The sequence below is a fragment of the Neodiprion fabricii genome, chromosome 3, assembly GCF_021155785.1.
Source record: "Neodiprion fabricii isolate iyNeoFabr1 chromosome 3, iyNeoFabr1.1, whole genome shotgun sequence".
NCBI classification, from domain to species: domain Eukaryota; kingdom Metazoa; phylum Arthropoda; class Insecta; order Hymenoptera; family Diprionidae; genus Neodiprion; species Neodiprion fabricii.
In genome coordinates, this window is record NC_060241.1 from 30,319,696 (window position 1) to 30,337,275 (window position 17,580).

Here is a 17,580-nt window from a genome sequence, read left to right on the forward strand (position 1 = left end):
TTTTGTATAAACCTATGAATGTTTGTCACCCTGATAAAATAACAGCTCCTCTTGCTCTCGAATTTTAGCGCATGAAATTTACTCTACGTAACATATTTTATCAGATTTTTCACAAGATTTCTTATTATACTTCATTTGGCTAGTGAAAAAAAAAATTGCATATGGTAAAATGATTCCGAATAATCTGAAAAAATTTTCTAAAATCTGATGAGACGTATGAAAATGTTTCAGCAAGAACTTCTACACAGTTCCTCTGAGATCTGAAATGGCGAGTATTCTTTTGGGCTACTTTTTTCTCAATGTCAATGCAGTATTTAAGTAATTGAAACTGAACAATGAATTTCAACTTTAATTTCGTTCGAGAAACTTATATCGGCCGTCAACCTATCCGGTTTATAAATTGACGGCAATATTCTTGCCATTACACTTTAATCAGCGATCTATGATCGTTTCCCTAGGCGTATTACGATTCAACGAAACAAAAGTTTCGGACTACGACTGAATCCACATTTATTTCAGGGCTGTAAAGAAGTGAAATAAACTCTTTGCGGGAGATAAATCCTGCACGATTTCGCTTCAGCTTTAGACGGAGGTATCGTAATATTTATCGGCCCTGAAGCAATCTAATACGATTCATTAAGTTCTTAGCTTAGCTTATAATTGGACGATTAACCTCGTGTCTCATCCCCTCTTGGCAGTACATAGGAGTACGCATCTACAGCTACCGGTGTAATCGTTGGAAACAGTCAGCTGCTGTTAAGTATGGAAGTTGAGACAATCCTCACAGCGTAACTTCGCTTCACGTACACCAAGCGGTTCCGCGCCATGCGTGAGGTGCTTTTCGTGTAAAAAATTCGGATTATGCACCTGCCACTACAAGTTTCAAATTGTTTCCAAGCGTTCCAAACAAAATTAACACCAAACACCAATTTTGGTAAAACAAGAATTGTACAAGGAAAAGTATTTACCCGACAAAGATCTGCAAGCTTGTACAAAATACCACTTCGTGATTTGAAAAAATAATACTTGCTCAGAAAAAATCTCACATCTCACTAGTTTCATTCCTGTCTGAATCACGTGCAATTGAACAAGTGAGTATGAATGTATAATTCAACCGATGCGCTTATAGTAGTCTATCTATGCATAACGAAACTCTGTTCGAATCCGAAGCGAATTGATGGCAAAGTGGCTCCTCTGACAGGCCGTGGTTGTTCCATGGACGTTACTCGTGCCGACAAAACTGGCTAAGATAGTACGGGAAAAATCTAATGGATGGATGGATAAATATATACCTGACAGGCAGCGGTTCTCGGCAATTGACCGAGAAGGAAATATAGAAAATCGGACAACAGTGGTACGCGTACGCGGTAAATGTTGAACGTCAGTCGTTTTCCGTCTACGCTCCAATCAAGTAAACAAAGTTCCAATTTCATCCGGTGGTGCGATTTGCTTATCTTACGTATCAACGTCCAACGGCAACTTTAACCTCGCTATCCGGGTCATCGGTATTCCCGGGCGTAGTATCGCACGCTTGACTAGTATTTCTGGCATCGGGTCATGATCGAGCTTCAACGAATAAATACACATGCAGCAATGCGGCGCAGGCGTTGCCGTTCTCACAGCCGCGTTCACCCTTACCTTAGTTCATAACCGTCCATCCGTGTCAGCGCAAACCAACGATTCTCCTCCCGCATCACGGCGCACACTTGTGTCCTTCAACTTGTAGGTACTGCAGGCATGTACGCGATGTTACAATCTACAGGGAGCCGTCGTCCATTGTCTATTGAGGCTTTATACTTGTCCTCGTTAATTTTCGTTCCGAGAGTGGTTATTCGCTGGGCTGTGGAGACACGGGGGCAGAAACTGAATGGACGTAGAGGAATTACACGGCGGTTAATACAGCATTCCTCGCACTTTCCGCAAGAAATTTGATTCGAGAATTACGAGCTGGTTTTTGTTGGTCCACGGACAGCGGCTCTGTTACAAGTAGAACCGTGCGAGGCACGCCTCTTGCTTTAAGCAGCAGTAACGAATTTTTAAAAATCGATAACAACCTTGTCGCGAATATTTATAAACTAAACCTCACCCGTAAAGTCGGCACAGTTAATTTGCGGCCATTAAAATTTTGCGCGATTCCAAACTTGAGATAGCAACTAGCATGCGTTATGTCAGCACCTTCAACTTCGTGATCGGCTTCTAAAAGATTTGGCTGAAAATCTCTTTTTTTTAATTGTCGCTGAAAATTTATCGGCGCATACGCAGTCGCGAAGGTAAGTACGATAAGTGAATGCTGATGGTTGAGCGAATATACCGCGGTACGTACCTTCTAAATCTAAATCGGTTACAAGTATCCCACTGGAGAAAATCAGTGAAATATCATTGAAAAGTCACTGAATCGTTAGTGTATACGTACTGTTTTTTCATATGTATACTTATAACTGGGAATGAGTGAAAATTCACTGATTCAAATTCAGAGAGTGGATGTATATCGTCAGTGTTGAGGGCATGGAGCGTGTTCTCTTATCTTGAAAAATTACACGATGTTTCTATAGGATAGTTTCAACGTGCCATATTTCTCAAACGAAAAGCCGGAAAAATTGGGTAATATATCCGTGTGTAGAATAATGTTGTCGGAAAATCTTTGACCGCTATGTAGCAACAATTGAACATGAGAAGATTCGTTTCAGGGAGCAGTAAAGCTTAATTGTCTCTCCACTTGACTGAATAAAATTGGTGTAGCAGAGGCAGATTTATCGGATTATGAAGTTTTATTTTAGGGGAGAATATTAAATATGGGTACTAGCGCAAAGATTCCTGTTGATTATAGAATTAATATAATGGAGAACAACAAGATATAATCAAAAAAGAATCCAAGTTTTCTGTTGATGAAATTCTTACTCAAGCCTCCGTTGGCCACTCTTTTTTTCTCTAAAATGGTCGCCTGTCTCGCTTTCTTAAAGTTTATTAATTTTTATTTATTGTATGACTAAATATTTTATTATTCCAAGTGGGCAAAAATAGCCTAGGACGAATTCTGCCTAGGTGGCCAACGAAGGGTTAATCGTGACCTTAAAATTCGGATAAATGCAGGTTTGAGGTAATCGTTTTTCTGCCTTGATTTTCGTCGGCAAAACGGGAATCCAGGTAATCGATTTATTCAGAACTATCGAAATCAGTACAATACGAACTGTGATTAGAATCTACCAAGCGTTGGCTGGTTATTGTGTGGGTGTAAAATATGAGCGTTGCTGTCGTTTTGTACGATTTCACGGTTGCGGATGTGTGGGTAAAACGGTCTGAGAATAAGGAAAAATGACAAATTATTCCAGCGATACGGAATTGCTAACATAACCGTCACTTTCCTAGAGTAGGTACTGACAACTTTATCGCACGCCGTTCGAGGAAAATGAACGAAGCCCAAAAAGCGGCATTAAGATTGAGAGTCAGATGCAGAAGGAGTCCAGCAAGCGCAGTTTCAAGTTAAACGATCCGGTGCCTCATTCCTCCCACAACTCCATCTCTCTCTCTCTCTCTCTCTCTCTCGCTCACTCCCCCCCCCCCCCCCCCCCTCGCCCCACGGTTCTCCATCGTTGAAAGAAAAACACAATTAAGAAAAACTCAAAGAGGAAGAGACGCGAAATAAGAAGAGGGCACAAAAAATAGATAGCACAACCTTTGGCGTCGAAATGCTGACTTGCCACTTGGCTGCTTGTTACCATTTATTTTCCAGAGCAAGAATTTCCAGTTTAAATGTGTTGCCACCCGGCACTTTCTGCGGATCACTATTTCAAAGGTTCTCTTTCCTTTGCGAACCATCTAGTGCTTTAGTTTTCAGCCTCAACGATTCGTTACACGTTATTAAAGATAGTCTCGTCAAAACCCTTTGTAACCATTTCGAATTTTTTTACCTCCAAAGTAAATAAATGTAAAAACAATCTACACGCTCGACTAATAAAAATATATCTTCGTTCAATATCAGTTCTGATTTATTCAGCATGGACTTGGTGGAAAACAAATTTGATTGGATGAATAATTCCCCAAATCCACCATTTCAGGCATAATATTTGCATATACAGGTATGTTCCATTGATGAATGCTTTGATATCCCGTATAACGATTTATTGTCAAAGCGTGTTTCGGATGATTTTATTTTTCACATAGAAGGGCATTCCATAAATTCGCACAAGCATTTCGCTAAATTGTTCGAGCGTCAAATTTTACTATACACAATTTTTACCCGGCTTGAGTGCTTCGATTATTTTATTCAATACTCCTCGTATTCGTTGTTTACGTGTATAGTTATAAATTCGAATCTTCGCAAGGTATAACTCACGTCCAATTCAACGGCTGTTATTCAAAGTAGGCGAAAGTGGGGCCCGACGGACCCCTTAGGGTACGACGGATCTCCCGACAAATTGTGACAAATAAAACAATTTTTGCATGCGTTGAATAAAAGTATGCAACATTCTTTAAGGACTGAACATTTTTTTTATAATTTAGAAAAAAGTGATATTTTAGATAAAAGCCATTTTCTCCGGAATATATACATATTTTTGGTGATATTTTTAAAGGGGCCCGTTAAACCCTGGATTTTTTTTTTTTTGTCTTTTAATTATGGCAACGTATTGATGAATTTGTTCGATATAGATCAAAACAAGTTGTCCGTGGTGCTCAAAAGCCAGAAAAAATAATCAGCGTTTCAGGAGGTCCGTCGTGCCCCACGTTCCCCGATATCAGCTTTCCATTCACGAGTTCGTCATTCGTAGGTTAATTCTGATACTATTGCGTGCCAGCACGTGTATGTCCTACCATTTTGGGAACATCGAATTGCTCAACCGCGAGGCCTAGTAGTGAAACCCTCAGTGCCACGACAATATACAGCCAAGGCGCCTTGTTCGGGGAACACTGCGAATAGCACCTCGAGCCAACAGTAGAATAGCCCAGTCATTGTTCAGACGGTTCGACCTGGTGGGTTCGGTAGGCGGAGCATAGTGTGAAGAGATTAGGTCGATAGGAATGTCAGGATTAGCTATTCGTTGCTAGGCGCTAGGTTCTTGCCGCATAAACAGTTAGTATCGCGCGAAAGTCTTTGTGCACAAAAGTTGTCTGTTACTTTCTGCACACCTTGTTGAGTCCATTGAAATATCCATGCCTCGCTATCGCGCGTCAAGTTTGTTCGTAAAAGTGCAAAAAGAGGTAAAGGAATACCGGTGAAATTAAATGGAAAATGTCTGCATTCGATGAGATACAAATTGCCCGTTATACTCTTCCCCTGAATATGTCTGCAGCAGCTGTTAGCATAATCAAGGATTCGCACAGATATATAATCCGAAGCAAAGGCAGCAATTTCGCAGTTACATTTGCCAAATGGTCTCTCATCCTGATTAGACTTTTCCTAGATCAAACAACTCTGATCGTGGCACACCGCGATTTTAAACTCTGTGAATTCCGAGAGCGGTGCTTGGGTTGACGAAAGCTTCGTATTTTCAGTTTCTTTGACTTTTACTATCTTAAGATGTGCAAGAAATGTTACATACGACAATTCAAGCCACTAAAGATTCGCCTTTTCAAAGCGTTTCTCGTCCGGGTTGCCTGTAGGAATTGTCTTTTGACTCTGTCTCTGTCTAACCAAATTGCATCGCAGACCGAGCGAATGCTAAGAGTTTCTACGTCCAAGAGGTAGAACCTCAGGTCTTGCGACGTAGAGTGCGCTACGTACGTAGTGAGCAATGACACAATGAGATGAATGTAACCATGACGCGCAATTAATGCTGTCAACTCATGGGAACTCGAACAGTTGAGCGTATAATTGCTGAGTTGACACAATAGAGAACATAAATTCAGCGTCAATAATACGTCACGTTAGCAAGCACGGTAGTAGAATGTATCACAATTTTCGGAATAACGTGAGAACCAGAGTGTATTTTCTTATTTCACGATCGTAGTTTTGAAGGTGGGAGTTGGAAATCGATTCAAGACACATTACGAGCGAGGTAATCTCTTCAAAAGTTTCGTCAAACTCGTTGCAAAAGCTTGGAAAAGAGATGTGGAAAAACATTTTCCCTTCTCCAAAGAAATCTAACGAAAAATCTAATCAGAATTCTCCCCGCTACTCCTTGGAGAACTCTCGATTATATTCGGTCCCAAGAGGTCCTTTGGTTCGTTGATTATTCCATACGTAACCAAGTGCAAAACGCTACCGTTGACAGGTTTGCAGGTGGCTGAAATTCATGTTGAAATAATTTAACGGCAAAAGACAGTAGATCAGCGACGTCTTCTACCGATGCCGCATGAATTTCATCTGGCAAAAAGGCGGGAATGATACTCTTTCACCCAGTGGCGCACTACGTTCTGAAAGCAACGCTTCAACGACTACTTTAGTAGTAATTACCTTACTACCGTGACGACTCGAGCCGGTGTCGCCTTCGCCATATTTTCCCCTCGAGCAAATGGAATTTGCAAATATATGCAAAGTACACGGATATTCGTTGTATGGAAGTAAGCACGACGGGTTTCAGGGAATGTGGGTGTATAAAGTACCTGGGTATAGGCTCGGGATGCCGTACATATACGGCGCGGAAACTTTCGTCTCGCTCTTAAGCTCAGTCCAGCGAAGTGCTGCTGAGAAATATTTAATTATCCGCGCGTTACTTATTCAGGTTCGTTGGATCTGAGCTCAACCGGAGGCTGGCTCACTCCTCGCAAGGACTGCGAATTTCGCATCCGCAGAGGTAGGTTGTGATGTTTTGATTTATCGAATTGAGTCCGATTGTTCGCTAACGAGACGTGATTAATTGTAACGAGTCGATTAGACGCGGTGATTGGTGAACATAGTAGCGGCGAACCATGAACGAATGTAATCAACGCCCAGAAATTACTATCCATTCGCTAAATATTCTTTGACACGGATGGAAATTATGGCAGTTTCCGCTATCGGATTGTAGCCTGGTGGATATATAGTCGAGCGCTTGCAATTACCCCGTAACTTTCCACGATAACTAAACACTGCTTTACTCTCATCAATTTAAGCAACTTTAACTACCTCGATTCGCACCTTCGCGATAAGCTAAGCTAACTGACGTGCTTAGACACGCTTACAACGAATGAGATTCCCACCCTTGGTTGCCTCCCTACTGACTGTCGCCTGTTATTACAGCGCTGTCTGGGACTGCTGTTTCCCTTTGGGATCGTTTGTAAATTACATAACGATTTTGGATGTGCCCCCATGTCACGACGGGTGACAACGGGGATTGAAATGTTCCGTCACGCACTCTAAAAAACAAGTACCTTTTATTTAATCAACGTCGGTTATCGTCTCATATTTTTCCCTTTTTTTGCCAAAATCGTCAAAGCCATGACTGTAGATATTTTCGATAGACCAGCTTCGACCAGGATGATTTCGCCGTCGTTCGGAACGAGCAAAAAATGTTGTCCATCTTTCGAAGCGTAACGAAGTCAAACTCGAAATCTGTGACACGATGCCAGCGCTTGTAGCTACAAGTAGACGTGATCAAAGTAAACTAGATGTCGTAAAGTTGAAGGTGAAAGACATCGTTAATCTGATACCCTTGTAATTCGGTATGGGAATTCACCGTGACATATCAGGTTTTACAGAGGGTTGTTCATCGGGTGGCCAAAGTGTTTCCGAGAGGGGCTGCAAATCCGAAAACAAAAACTAACAGCGGTACGCAATTTGTGGCTCACCGCTTGAATGTGTGAAATACAGAGCTGCGCTAAATCTGCTGTGAGTGATTTACAAAGCGGATAGTCTTAATTGGATGAAGCTTGTTAAGATAGTTTAAGGCTCGATCCAAGTTCTTGTTGTGATAAGTTATAAGTATTGGTGGTCGTTTGGATAAAAAACAATTGGAAGAATCCTTATGCGAAGCGCCGTACCTATTCGAAGAAAAGAAATAAGCATAAAAGAATGACTGGCTGGTACGCGAATTATACCTGCGCCTTCGCGTCGAAAATTTTTTTATACATTCTTTATACTCAACGAGCAATTTTCGATTCAACGATACGCTGTAAAGAGTTCCTTCGTGCGGGGAAGAAATGTAAGTAATTCGAGTTATTCGGTGAATAGCCCCGAGGCAGAACAGAAATTCCTCGAAGCGAGCATTCGTAGGATAATCGACGGAATTTTCGAGAGAGAATATCAGTAAGCAGGATATTTCGACGCAATTATGTTCAGATTGTAATTTAAACTCTTAAGGTGGAGAAATAACGGGGAGAGCAAGAGAGTTGAATTAAATACTGTTTAGATGTAAATGAAGAGAAGCATATAGAGGTCTTCAAGCGCGGATGAATCGGTCAAAGGCGACGCAGCGCGCCGTCAGTATGATGAATACATGAATATTCCAATTGCGATCGTATATTTTTTTAAAAAAGGTTTCTACCGCCGCGTGAGTTCACCGTTTTTTTCATTACGAAGAGTATAAATATGCCCGAATAAAGTCACGCACACACACTGTAATTAAAAACAAGTGCGTGGGAAAAGTTTGCAATTTGACGAAATCCTTTTTACCTGACAAAGCGGATCCACCAGAGTCAGTGATAGATTTCGGAAGAGTTTGATTACGAGGTTAGCCTGTGGCTGCAAAATATCACTCTTATGCGGTTCGTCGTAAACCTGTAATACTCGGACATAAATTGTTTTATTATACAGGCGATACAATAGACCTATATACCCACTTGTATCCCGGAATCTAACGCGATGGTCAGTCGTACGTCGGCTTCGATATTAAATTTAATACCGAGCGTCAGTTGGAACGAGTTAATGGCATGTGAGCATGAATTTAATCGCGAACGGCGGGCTCATCCTAGTCTTGCCTGGTTATTAAATATTGACTTTATATCGTGACCCGTTGCCGGACGCTTTGTTGCGCTCTAATAGATGGTGCTTAAATGAAACATGCCTGTGCAATCCTGGCGGTACAACGAAGCGCGGTACGTTTGCTGTGGTAATTGCTATTACCATTAATGGTATCATCAACGATACGTAGCTACAATAACGCGCTCCGTTCGTGGTAACCGAGAGATCATGGCGGGAGTCGTTTCAATGCATTATTAATGCAATTTCCCTACGTATGATGCTAATACACGATTTCCTAAATGAGGAATACCGTCAGATCAGAATTATCGCGTCTGGTGCGGCGAATCTGCTTTTGTGGGCTTATGCTTACGCGTTTTGCCTTCGTTGAAAACTGTTCAGGCCCGGATACTTCATTTGATGGTGATTGGTTGACTTTTTTTGATCCCATTGTGAATCGCGCGAAACGTATTTCTTCGCGTTGTTCGCTAAAGCCCAGCTATAAGAGGTGGAACGAGAAAACATTTGCGGCAAAATTCGTGTTCGAAGACTAACGTGTGTCCAGCTGCTATCGTGATGGATTAACGGCTTGCTCAAAGGAAGGCTTCGTGTAGCTACGTGGATTCTGCATGCATAGCATATTATCCGGATTGAAACCATGGACGTGGACCGAGTTCGGCAGAGCTTGACTTAAACTTTTTAATCCACTTTGGCATTCACTCACCCACATTCCGAGAGGAACTTGGCTTTTCCCCAACTTCCAAAGGCTTATCGTGCAAGCGGCAGAACTCGATGATTCGGGATTGAAATGCCTCTTGGTAGGTGATGGGTTCCTATAAGCTTTTCTAGTAGGCTCGTAATGGCTTGTCAACATCTTTTCTTATCTTGGTTAAAAACGGCTTCGTTGTTCCGGGAACGCTCTTTGTATGATCAAAATACTTCAAAAGACCAAATCGGATCGTTCTCAAGACAAGAAATTCTTCGCTCAACGTTTCAGCTTGTTCCCAATACCGAGTCAGGCCGGTTCTTAGGACTGGAGTCATTTTCGGAGCTACATTTTGCCCCTGCTCGGACAGCTACATGCATTATAGCTATACACATCTGCGACAAAGCCGTGACAGCACGGTCCTGTAGGCCAATTGAATACGTATTCTCGAAGAATCTTTACAGTTGTAGCAACTCGCTCCGAGTCCTTGGCTGCTTTTAAGATCCACATGAATAAGTCCAGCCTGCCTTGTCGGCGGAAGCGAATACAAGTCAAAGTCGACCTCTATCCGAGAAAAAATTAATTGGAAAGCCAGTCCGATAAGTAAGATTGGTATCGATGGTAAAGCTAAAGTTTCATCGAGTATTGGACGCGCAATTTCACGGCGAGACACTAATTTAATTAAACGGAACGGAGATTGAGACTCATGAAGTTGTTAGTTGGATCAAAGAGAATTTCTGCGCAGTTCTTTCTTCTGTATAAATATTTGATGTTTTCGTAGAAAAAATGACGTTGACATTTTTCCTACCCAACTACAGCCCAGCAGTTCCAGGTATTTTAGGTGCTACATACGCTAATTAATGAGCTTGGTACCTGTCCACAGGCATACCGTTACGGAGATAACGTGACGGTAATCGTGGGAATATGAGGGCCTGTTTTCATTTAATCGGCAAAGCCTGTCCGAAGCCTCAGTCCTCAATAATTTGTTTCTGCGTGGATCAGCCGGTGATTGCGGGAGATCAATGGAACAAGCTCAAGTGCGCGGCTGAGTAGATGAATTCGAGTACACGGACGTGGCAGACCTAGCTGTAGGTGCCAGTTGTGTACACGCGTGCCCGTCACCCGTCAACGTCGCAATTCCCGAAGCCCGACGGTGAAGCATTAAGCACATAACGGCATATCGGATGTTCGTCGCCGCGGTAGGTTGATTATTTCAGTTTGGTATTGTGTGCCAATGCGATAAAAGCACGGAGGGCGAAAACACCGGCATAATTCACTCGTTAAAATTCTGTTTGCATTGTTCCATTCGGGCGTGAAAGATAAAATTGGGCTATAGTAGCGCGCCGTACAAAACTGCTAATTATATCCAAGGCTGGAAGACCGAACCGAAATCTGTATGCGTAACCAACGGCTGTATCGTGATACATAATTGAAACGAACTGGATTCAATAGCCGCGATTCAATTTTCCTCGAAAGCTTTAGCACCTGATTAACTCTCGAGAAACCGTGAGTTGAATCATAAGCGCGGTGTTGCGTTAGAACATTGAAACCACCCGAACAAAATTGAATTATGTACAGAGCTGCTGTTAGGCACTGAAATGGAGTTTAGAAATAGCGCCATTCTAGTGGGGTACGAAAATGCGAAAGACCAAAAAGTCGGCGGGACGAAATCCCGAAAGTCAAATTACCGACAGTTAACAACGTAGAAAGACTATAAATGTGAAACAATGTCTTGTAGAAAAATAAAAATTGAGAACGCAAAAATGTATAAATAAAGTTATACCGATTATTTATTTATTTATTTCTTTTTTACGAAGCATGGGCAAGATTACGAAAGGAAAAATATTAAACTGCAAAAATACCAAACAGTCAAAAAGTTTACAATTCAAATGTCGAACTCGTGCCTTTTTCGAAAATTTACGAATCCGCATTTATCAATAACGACTGACCAAAGACTAGAAGGTCAAAATCCTGAAACCCACTGACAATGAGACGGAATTGACAAAATACGGAGAGACTGCAAGACGTTAGAAGCACATTTATTCTTTCCAACGTCACTAGTTGCGGCTAATAGATGGCATTACGCTTGTGAAGTGACACGAGGGCGCGAACGTAAATGTGGAACACGATTTAATGTAATAATGTATTGAACAAATCAAACTATACGGGGAAAAAGATGTGCTGTTTAAATGTTATTAAAAATATGTTGTCTATTATTTTGTGTCTGGTCGACTTTCTGGTTTTTCGGGATTTCGACTCCAATCCCGCCGTGCTTGTGAAATACTCATTTCTGTTTGAACAAAGTGTATCGGACAAGAAACAAGAATCCATATAGGTAGGTATTATGTTATACATAGTTCAACATCGGCATGAATCCGTGAGTGTAATTCACTCACAGAAGAATTCAAAAATGCGATTCAATTTCCTTAGAGCTTTCCCATTGTTCGGTCACACTCGGGCAACAAGGACGTACCTAATTGAGCAATTACCATGCACGCGAAGAGGGACTGGCCACTAGGCCGGATCTATCCAACGGGGAAAGTGAGTATTTCCGGAGATCACATTTGCATCTTTGGTCCTTGCAGTCGCTGATACGGGACAGTCGGCCAACGAATACTTATATTCAACGACGACTTGGTATAACGATCGCACGTGACATCGCAGTCCCCTCTACGCAAGTAATAGGGAGCGAAGGGGTTGAACGGAGAAAGAAATACAAATTCGTAACTCTAAAAGATTGAGCAATTGAAAGGAATGAAGGCAAACCCATTTGGGAATACATTTTTAAAAAATTTGGGAAATTTCGACAGTACACACATTGTATTCACTTTGAGAGGATGTTGAAAATACGAGGATACAGTTTACCCAGAAACTGAACTGCTCTCGTTCGGGCTCGTACGAGATCGTATGTCATGCATGTGTCGACGTATCGCGTGGCCTTTGCGAGCAGGATACTCGTACAAAGAGTAAAGCCATTTGTGTTCAACGCTCGCGATCAGAGAGCTGTCAATGACAAATGGTCGTGGTAACGGAGTCAAACGATCCCCTTTTGCCAGACGGTATAATGCATGTACGTACACATTTCCTCTGGGGTTGAGTTGGAATAGACGAAACTGAACCTGCTTCGACATATTTCTGACACGTATAGCAGGTGCAGCGGAAAGACTTTTGTTGCTTTCGAATTGCATTGCCCACATCGCGCGTTAACTATCGCATCGGTTGCTCTACCCCCGTTTCCTTCCCCGGTTGATTTATGACGATCGTAAGATCGCAACTAAGTGCGACTCGGTGAAGCATTCTCGGGCTTTTCGAACGTAAAAGAAAATCATCTATCGCCCAGACAATGGAACAGAGTCGAAAGCGATATGTGTCGATGTTAATGCCTCGCTTTCGTTTCATGTAGTCTGGAATATTTGATCGGGTCGCTACTCGCAGGATGAAATACGAGCCGAAAAAATTACAAGAAAGAAAATATTTCTGATAAATTGCCGAAACGGTCGCCGAAATAGCAATGCTGCTTCAGATACACCCTCTCTCTCCCCACTTCTAAACATCCTATACGCAGGGTGGATTTCATTGAAATTCGATGCCAGGTTGAGAATTTATTTTTGGTACGACGACGCGGTGAAGAATTCGATCGTCTCTTCAAGAAGTTATACATGAATCAGGAGTACGTACAAGACTTGGGAAAGAATGATAAACGACTCCTTGAGTTGTTGATAAATTTTCTACTGCTCGACTGCAGTGGCTACTTTGGTCTCAAAATACGCATCTATGTAAGGCAGCGTTATAATATGGTAATATATACGTGGGCACTTATATCGACACTTGTACGGTAAATTTGATGATCAGAGTGCCGGGTGTTTGAGTTATTCAATTTCCTCAGAGAGAACGAACTCAGACGTCTTGAGTGGCGCACCGTAGAGTCTCAAGCATGTGTATAATACACACGTATAGAATATACCATATATATACGCTGTATGCATCACGTATATTCATGGCACGTGTACGAAGCGGCATGGCAGAGCCTAAGGGCGAAAAGGTGGGCTTTATACTCAAGGTGGAAAATGGAAGACAATAAAATAAGTATACATCCGCGTGGCATTCATGCATATCCTATACATATACCAATACAGCGCGCACACACGAGCATGCATGATTATCAAATATCCATTGCGCTCTTAAAACGCACCGCGTATGATATACGGACGAAACTTTTTCGCAGCTAGACCCCGGTAGTAAAGTTTTCACGTTATTTCCTCCCGCGGTTAAATTTTATCATGGAATATATACCGGTACACTTGAAAGATTGGTGTAACCCCGTGACAGTTCGAACTTTCCCGAGTCGAGTCGATCGCGAATTCACAAGAAGAGTGAATCACAGATATTTTGACCCTGTTCTTGAACTTTCGTAATATTGATATTATACTTTTATGCGTTACAATCATGTTAACTCAACTCATTGTCGGTGGAGGTACGCAGGTATAATCATACACCAGTTTACACGGTATATAATGTCGGGTAGAACGGCCGTAACGTCAGTTGCAAAAGTGTTCGTGGCACTCCAAAGTTCTTACATACCTTCGGGGCGAAATGCGGAGACACGGTGAAATTAGCAGGCAAGACCTTCACCGTCCGTCTGAGAGAAGCGTGCGACCGAGCGTAATTAGATTAATTCTTTTAATTAGCCGGCAAGGAATGGGATCTTGCTGCTGCTATATGTATACACACACACACACGCATATATATAATGTTTCAAAAGAATATCGTCGACGGGTTGACTGTACTAAACAAATCAAAATATAAATACCGGATCCTGAAATTATTTTCTCCGCCAATTACTCTCAAGAACAATATTTTATCATACCTATTTCTACACAACTTAGTTTCTGGCCCGTGAACGCATAATCAACTTTCCGCGTTCAATTTACTCAGAATTCAGTATTTGTTAAAGCAATTTGTCTCAAAATCGCGTTTCTTACGACTTATCTGCAGTTTCAAGCATCGGAATTGCTTGAGCTTATAGATATTATTTCATAAAACACTAACAGAGAATTCATTTCGAATGGAATGCTTAGGAGTTAGCTTAGGGGTAGAACTCTTCCTCCAACCCTCGCTGAACACCTCATTTCAATATCAGGCAATGATTGGATGAAAGAATCGATTCCCTGTGGGGGAGGATTATTCGTCGATATGGAACCAGGAGGAACGAGTCGAGTAGATGTCATTATTGCGTGACTGATCGAAGTTCATCGAGTGATTCTGCAAGTGAATCACTGGCACCTACTCGTCGTGCTTTCAAAATGTATAATTCATTTAGGATGCGGGTGTGGGCGACAAAATGAATGTGCTCACGGTCGGGTCAACTAGTCGGTTATAAATGCGCCCTAGTCTTCGGCACGTGATTGCAACCTAACTGCATTAACGCTGTAGGAAAATGAAATCACGTCCGCTGCTCTCGACAGGGTAACAAAATGGGTCATAAAGGAAATTTTCCTAGCCTCACCATGTCGCCCTTGAACGTGATTCGCGTTTCATGTGCCCATGTCAAATAAATCGAAAGGTAATGATGAAACTTTATCTGTAAAATTTACACGTTATTCCTTTTTATCTTCAAAGTACACACCGGCGTTTTAAACCCGTTGTTAAAACTGGTTTCAACACTGGCTGGAAAATTACTTCAGCTCTAATCGAATTCTCCAAATAAATTATTCAGTAGAATATTTCTCAAGTTATTCCTCATTGCTCAACACCAACAACTTTAAATCAAATATCAAATAGAGTATGCTATTACAGAGTTACCAAACTGTGTTACAAGAGAACGGATATGGTATGGCAAATAATGTTTACAGGCAAAAACGGCGGAAAAAACAACCGTGGAACACAAATCTAAAGCGACATTTGTAACTCGATAACCGAAATACGCGAGGGTACAGAAGGCGTTCCTATCCATCTCGTGGGCTTTCATAGCGCTATCCGATAGGTATGAAATTTTGTCAGAGTGAATTACTGGACATTTCCGACAGTAAAATATATTGAACGTTTGCAGAAATAGAACAGAGGTGCTAACTACAGGCACGTGATATGGTGCACAGATTCATCAGCCTACGTGTAACGCTCGTGATATCCGTCTTGTATGAAGTACGTATTATACGAACAGCACACAAAGTGCGTAAAAACACACGTGCGCAAAGTTGTCACGCCGTCACGCGAGGTGTTATATATATATATATAGTCCTTTAGCCCTGACGGATATGTTGTGCATACTTTCACCCTTTGCTGAACAGAATCCGGTCGCAGCTGAAAATAGGTGGCAGAGGCCCTTTTCGAACCCATCGCTTTATTGACAGGTTCGAGAAGAATTCAGGGGGTAACAGAAGTGTGAGAGAGCTAAAATTAATCAAAGAGAGGGGCTGATCGCGGCGCGTATAAACCTCAGCGTGGGACTAAAATCTAGGTCAGCGATTTCCCGGGTCAATTTTTTCCCTATTTACCTGCCGTATCATTTTTTTTTTTTTTTTCTTCAACCCTCGATACACACACTGGGGCGTATATTCACGGCGAGCTATATACTCAAGGTAGTCGAGCAGGTGGTCTAACAATTGGTAAAGCGACGACTTCGTCGTTAAGTACACTTGTTGTTGGACTCGCGCTACGCTCGGTTTATCGTGCGACGCAAAATTGTTGGCAATAATTAAAGAAGTACTTACATTCACGTCGGCGGGGGTCTCGATAAAGGTGAGCTCGGATTCCTCGCCATCTAGAAGAACGCTGACTGTCTTGTCCCCAGACTCGTCATCTGTAACACACACCGCTACTCACAATCCAACCACTCTTAGCTACACTCAACAAAACTAATTACGTGTACAACATACGTCGGATCACATCTATTCTATTCTACATCTGTTTTAAAGGCTGCGGATTTAAACGATATAAACTTGAAGAATGCCTGAAACTCGGTTGGATAATTAGCATGCATCAACATGCACCTCGAGCTCTGCATTCTGGAAACGTTTAAGCAGGTGGTAAATATGCCAAGTTGTTCGCGTGTCTAAAGGACGGTTTGCGTGGATTTTCGGCTCCTCACTTTGCAACCAGAGGCACGGTGTGTTTAAAACTGGGTTAAGATGTTGACAATATTCGTCCAGGCGTGGCCTGAAGCCGGCAAAACATGAATACCATAAGCGTGGTTAACGAAGTACGAAGTTACACGGCTGTTTAACTCCACTGTAAAAGTTACGCTTGTTACCTTTTTTTAGTCCAGTTTAATTATTTCGTTTTTCCACAGGTTTATTTCCCTTCGTTTATATCCAGCGGAAATCGGTTCTCGTCCTACTCAGTCGGCTATTGCTATGCAAATTGTACGTAAGTATACCTAGACCATTTTTTGTTGATCGTTGCGAATAATGAATCATGGGAGTTCTAAGTCCGGAACTAGTTACAGGACTTCGAACTTTGGCAATGTGTAGAAACGCTTTCTTTACTCTGTGCCTGAACCGTCGCATCGCGTTAAAACTTGGCTGGTTTAAACCTGATGGGTAGGTACTATATACAAACACATGTCTCAGAGTATAGATCGATCAATGGTGAACCACCTGTAATCTGAAGCTATATAAGCTAGAATCCATTCGAAGTTGGGCACTATTTTGACAATTCGAAAGCTATTATACCTACGTAGGCGTGTCGACAAGTGCGCTTTGATGCCTTGTTATAATCATCGGAAGACCGGATAACAATTATTTGACCTGCCTTTACTTTTCGAAGATCGGTTCAATAATATTTCGGAATAGACAAAGAGTTGAAGCGAGAGTGAAGTGAACTGTACGTAACATTCTGTACGTCCTGCCACACGGATGATACAGGGTCTGAAAATCGCCCCAACGCGAAATAGATATACTGTCATCTGTTTGACTGATCGAATATTGAAAATTTGTTTCATCGGGACATTTCAAAAGCGTATTTCCAGTTTCACCGACGGAATTTTTGATACGAAAAAAAAAAAATCAATTTCCGTAGAAAGAAAGAAAGGAGAGGAAACACAAAATTGGGAAAGCGGTACATC

At 41.9% G+C, this 17,580-nt stretch overlaps 1 protein-coding gene across 1 annotated transcript in view; it reads right to left on the minus strand.

The window, feature by feature from the left end:
- Positions 1-17,580, minus strand: part of LOC124177141 — a 96,339-nt gene that overhangs the window by 23,978 nt on the left and 54,781 nt on the right. The window contains exon 11 of the mRNA XM_046559188.1: positions 16,229-16,317. Coding sequence (XP_046415144.1) covers positions 16,229-16,317 — 89 coding nt within the window. The remainder of the gene's footprint in view (positions 1-16,228; positions 16,318-17,580) is intronic.